At 40.8% G+C, this 6,000-nt stretch overlaps 1 protein-coding gene across 1 annotated transcript in view; it reads right to left on the bottom strand.

The window, feature by feature from the left end:
* Nucleotides 1-404: 404 nt before the first annotated feature.
* Nucleotides 405-6,000, bottom strand: part of kcnh8 (potassium voltage-gated channel, subfamily H (eag-related), member 8) — a gene marked incomplete at its 3' end in the record, with an annotated part of 119,382 nt that continues 113,786 nt past the window's right edge. Inside the window, exon 15 of the mRNA XM_084424257.1 lies at nucleotides 405-911. Coding sequence (XP_084280383.1) covers nucleotides 405-911 — 507 coding nt within the window. The remainder of the gene's footprint in view (nucleotides 912-6,000) is intronic.

Below are 6,000 nucleotides of genomic sequence, written 5' to 3'. Positions count from 1 at the left end.
TACACTGTAAAAATATTTTTTTTGTAAAAAGTTGTAAATAAAACAAAGATTATTGAGTATGTTTTACAATAATTTCTACTTCACATTTAATTAAATGTGTAATTTGCAGCTTCTTTGTAATTAATTGCAAAATTTACTAGCAATTATAGATGGAAAATTGTTTCTACACCAAATTGTTTTAGTGTAGTTTTCCTGATTGGAGATATCCCTTTAGTTTCTAGTATTGAAAGACATGCCGTAAAAGAGATTATCTTAAAAACTGAAATGGTAAACACGTATATCTCTGAAGGAACCATTGCTCCATGGCTTTGGCAGTGCGTGTACCACTTATCTTATCAGTCCATTCCTGAGTCCGGGTAAACACGCAGATTCCAGTGGAACTTGTCCGTTTTAAAGGTTGATTGCTACAAACCCAGGGACCTGAGATCCTCCCGTTCTCCCAGCAATGGCTGTCCAGCTCTGGGTAAAGTTCCAGGGGCATGTGAGATGTGTTGATGATGTTGCAGAAGAGGCGTCTCAAGGCTCTTCGAGCGGGTCCGAGCGACTGCGCTGTGCGGAGACAGGGCCAATAAAGGCTCTTTGAATCTGTCCATAAGGGGGGATGTGGAAAGAGTGATGGGAAAGGAACTGAGAGACGAGGTGGGGCAGACCAGCTGCAGTTCTTGTGGCCTGAGTGGAAGGGATACAAGTCCTCCCGGACGTATTCCAGGGTGCATCGGTGAAGGAAAAGGCGGGCTGACCCAGGAAGAACCTTGGCCCTGGAAGGGGATAGGAGGAGAGGGATGTCCCGAGGTAAATGTGGATGTACAGACACCTGGTGTTTGAGGAGAAGCCATCATGGATTCGATGAGAAAGGCAAGACTCCGCATGACTCGTCCCAGCTCAGCCACCTCCCGTCCGAGAGAGCTCACCTGTAACACATATAAACAGGTGTCACATTTGATCTTTAGGCCCTGTTTACACCTGGTAATAAGATGGTTTTGGTTGACCGATCACATGTAGACGAGGGAGACACATTCCCGTTTACACCTGGTGGTTTAATCTGTCTCTTTTGTCCAATTTAACTACTTCTGCCCTGATTTCTTTGAGGGGAGGGTCTAGCGCGCTTCCCATAATCAGAGATGTGATTGTGCGAGTGAGAAAAAGCAGGAGCAGAAAGGGAGCAGAGAATGTGACCAATCGAGCCCAATCTTCACAAGGTCATGCTTGCGTGCTCTTTAGACACATAAATGATGTACGTTAAAAGATTAAACATAAAAGATTACTTTTGCATATAAAGAGCACGCCAAATAAAAGCAGTCGTGCTATAGATATGCAGTGCCAGGAGCGATCGTGAGGCAACTTGGGTGTAGCGCGAGTTTAAGCACTCATAAAACTCCTGTTAAATCATGGAAACGGACTACACTGCGACATGAATCTCTTACATCGAATCTGTACTTTGTTGTTTATGATGGGAGAATTCGCGAGTTTCAGTCAGAATTCAGTAAGAGAGAGTGCGCACTGAACAAAACTCCTCGTTTCAGCGATGACTAATCTGAATGCTTCTGATTGGCCATCACTCAAACTCAAAACTCAACGGAAACGTGTGCGATTGGTTACATTTTTGTCTTGTCTTGTGTTTTTGTGAGCACATATTTGGTCATGTTTGTTTGCTGTGAGCTTTTCTGTCTTGTCTTGTATGTTTGGTTGAGCACATGGCTTTTGTTTGTTTCTGTGTGCCATATGCTCTTCCGTCAGTCTTTGGTTTTGTTGGTCTTGTTACCTGATTATTGGTTGATTTGCCCCACCTGCTCTCCCTGGTTTCCCTTCTGATTTCCTTCCCTATTTATTCTCCCATAGTTCTTTGGCCTGTGCTAGTTTGTTGTGGATTGTTCGTTACACTTCTGTCAACTTCTACAGATCTGAATTAAGTAAGGTTATGCTCCTTCTCATTGCTTAAGTCTACGGTTGGAAATTGTTAGATGTGGGTCATGGACTCTGCTCTAAGAAATCTAGACTCGCCTGGAGCAGCTCGGGCTAGTGATGGCAAAATGAGGCTTCCTGAACCACTGAGACCTCGCAGCCCATTGCTTCAGCCAAAGGTTCATTACTCGAAGCTTCATTCAGCATTGCTCACTTGTGACACCTAGCTACTGTGCAAAGAAATAGCAGACAAATTCATTCATTTCTGAACCAGTGCCCCCCCCCCCCCCCAAAAAAAATTGTATTTTATAAAAATATTTGTATAAATAAAAATAATTATTTATTTATTTTGTACTCACTGTTAATGTCTGTAACCTTTCATTTGCAATAATAAAAAGACATGAGCAGACATTTGTCCATTACCTGTGTATGATATAAAATATGTATCTTTCTCTGTCTGAATTTACTTGTGCAGAGTCACACACACAGTTAATTAATTATTCATAAATTGTTTGGATAGTGACAGTATGAACAGCAACAGTGACAATGTGTTGAGTGCAGTGCTTATGTTGGAGGGAGTGTAATAAAGTAAACTGCAACAGAATAGTCTGGAAGGAAGGATTACAATAGATTTTTATTGAGAAACAGAATTATTTCAAGTGTGTTGGGGTTTAGACGATTCCTCTTTCTCGGACAAAATCTCTCCAGCCTTGGAAAAGATCCTTTCACAAGGAACAGAGGATGCAGGGGAACATAAAAATGCCAGTGCCAGCTGGTATAAATGAGGATACTGATGCTTCTGTTGAGCTCAGACAGGGGATGATTTCCTCCTTCTTGCTGGCTCCATTACCAGGAAAAAGGAAGAGGTCACAAAAAGCAAACAAATCCAAAAGGGCAATCCAAATCCAAAAGCAGTCCAGTCGAGATCCAAAAATCCAGAGCAATCCAAATAATCTTATCTAATTAATATAGCAAGACTATAATATAGCTACTATAATTAATAATAACAATATACTATATCTATTCTAACCTGATAATGTAATAATATACAGCCCTAACACATATATGACACAATAACGACAATGACAGTTATCTAACTCTCAGACTCTCTGACACTACTACAACTGCTTCTACTACTGCTGACAACACCCACAAGGTGGCGTGAGTTTCGAACCGCCTTTTATCCGGAAGCGACACTCGGACCGAACCGATGACGTATCCACACAAACCGAGGCCTCGTTTGTCATTAGTCACGTGATTTTCACGTTAACAACACAAGCCTCGAATCGCGGCTTCATCTGGCACGCCCATTTTTTCTCGACACAAGCTCCGACGCCTCGGTTCAAATGTCACATCACTAGCTCGGGCTAGTTTGAGATTCCAATTGAGCATAGAAGCTTTAGGGACTTTCTTAACATTTCTATATTAGAAGAGAAGGGAACGATGTGTCGCATCACGTTGCCATGCTTCGGGCATGTCTGCGCATCTTCCCTCAGACAATTCGAATCTGATGACGTGTTCTTAGGTGACTTTCTTATACACTTGGGCACACCTTGTGACGTTCCCGTCACAGGGAAAGATGTTTTTGTTTGCTTTTAAATTTTTTTTATTTAAATAAAAGCCCATAATTTCACACTCAGCTCTTTCTTCAACCTATTCTAACAGTACGAACAGTACTGAACACATACAATGACAGAAGCTAGTGCTATTTTTAGTATTAATGTCATTAATTCAGAGGAATTAACATTTCTTGACAATTACAAAAAAATATTTTTTCTTCTAAACTAAACAGTATGATCTTATAAGGCCTTGGGTTGTCCCTCTGCATCCACCCATCATTGTCTGCTAGAGCCAGCAGCTTTCAGGTGAAACAGAGGTGTTATTTATTTAGGTCCCATGGGACATCATTGTTCGTTGTTGATTTATTGATATTTAGTTATTTTAGGGTTTACTCTTAAAGGTGCTCTAAGCGATGTCACGCGTTTTTTAGGCCAAAACTTTTTTTGTCACATACAGCAAACATCTCCTCACCATCCGCTAGCTGCCTGTCCCCTGAACACACTGTAAAAAAACGCGGTCTCTGTAGACACCACAGGCTCCACAAACTGCAAGAAAACCAACCTGGGCTCACCCGCACCACGAAACATAACAAACTGTTCCAGCCAATAACCGACAAGAATGATTTGGGGGTGGGGTTTGGGGGGTTAGTGCACGGATGAGGAGGAGGGAGGGTCTAGCTAGCCTCCGTTTTGTTTGACAATACTTCGAACGTCAACAAGAAGTGACGTCACCCAACGTAGAGCACCTTTAAGAAAGATCATTGCTTAAAGTCCCTGGTGAAGATCTGGGTGATCTGATCTGAATCTGGGTGAAAGTTTAAAACTTGAACATATACATTTACATTTACATGAACTACAACAATCAAACAAACTTTTTAAAATGGCTTTATGTACAACGATGCTCATATTATGCAAAAAATATAAATTTTTCAGGCTAGTCCAATTAAAATACAATCAAAAAGTTAGGTCTAATACCTGAAAAGCAACATCCATTTATAAAGCAACCATACTGAGCATTATGTTTTCTCAAATTGATTTTTCTAGAAATGCACTAACGCTTATGTAAAACTAACACTTAGAGATATCATGAGGTACCACAGGTCACTAAATTCAATTCAGATTCCCATAATTACTCTTTTTGTGTATCTTTTTGTGCTGTCTGTCCTCTGTACACATCCGCTGTCCTTATGGTTAGCTCAGAATAATAATATTAATGAACACAGCACAGATGATCCAGATTCAGAAGGACACCGATTTGGCAGCCACCCTCAGAATTGTGCCAGCAAGTGATAATACCCAATAATGAGGGTAATTGGGTAATGATCCATAAATGCCATCAGAGGCGGGGAGATACAAGACAACAGCTTCAAACAGGAAGGGACAACAGGAAGAGAGCCCTCATCCACTTGGCGGACCGAATCAAGCATGGATTACAACAAAATCCTGCTGAGGGGCCAGCTGTCAAAAATATACAGTGAGATACAAGAAACAAAGACAGAGAGAGGAAAAAATAAGGAAGAGTCACAGCAGCAGGGCGTTGCTCTCATGACATTACCTGTCAAAAGCCTCAAGTCAAAGCCGTGGGCTGACAATCAAGGCGGTAGGTTGTCACATGGATTTATAGCCATGCCAATACTCAGCAGAACTACAGTTCTCTGTCAGGGTCCGATCTGTACTTTTTATGCAGTAAGAACTGCAGTGTAAACAAATGATAAGGATTATGAGAATATATTTCACTGGGGAAAAATATAGACTAGAAAAACTGCTTCCTTCTGCCATGGATTAAAATCTCAAATTGAGTTTAACAGTTGAGCCCAAGCCTCTGTTATTAATTCTAGAACGTCACTTTAGAACTAGCAACGTTGGAACTAGGAACGTTGAGTTGGTTCATTAAAGCTTATTGTATTTTATATTACGGGGCAGTTGAATGCTTGAATCTGATTAGTTGACAAATAATTTTGATATTATTTTCATCCATAGCTCTCATTGACACATTTTTGAGCAACCCATGTTTGAGCTCTCCTTAGGATGGCTACTGCTATTCACATAAGCAGATGACAGCTCTCTATCGAGACAGCAATAATCCTGACAGTGACACTGACCTAACGGTCATAATAATGTATCATTACTGCTTAGCTAAAAATGGAAAATTCAGCATTTAAAGCATGCCATAAGCAGAGCCGATCCTGACCTCCCTGGGGCCCTAAGCAAGGGGCCCTCCTACCTGAATGAATTGTGAATGAATAAAAGCTAAAATGGCTTGCCATAGCATGTCACTGTTTTAAATGATAAAAGCAATACTTGATACTTGATGGCTATTATTTACTGAGGGATGTGCATCCATATTGACCAGTATGTCCAGCCAATCAACATTTTAAATGTAATATAGCCTATAAACCAATGGTCAATGTCAATACATTGCTCTCCATCTTGCTTTATTGCAGAGTTGTAACTAAACTGACTTGGAGCCTAGATAATCATTGTCTTGTTTTAAAAGTATGTGTGCCTATAATGAGGAGTGCCATCACGCCCATATTGT

The sequence above is a fragment of the Rutilus rutilus genome (genome assembly GCF_951802725.1).
Source record: "Rutilus rutilus genome assembly, chromosome: 11".
Lineage (NCBI taxonomy): Eukaryota > Metazoa > Chordata > Actinopteri > Cypriniformes > Leuciscidae > Rutilus > Rutilus rutilus.
The sequence above is the reverse complement of the archived record's forward strand: the minus strand, read 5'-3'. Positions and strand labels throughout refer to the sequence as shown.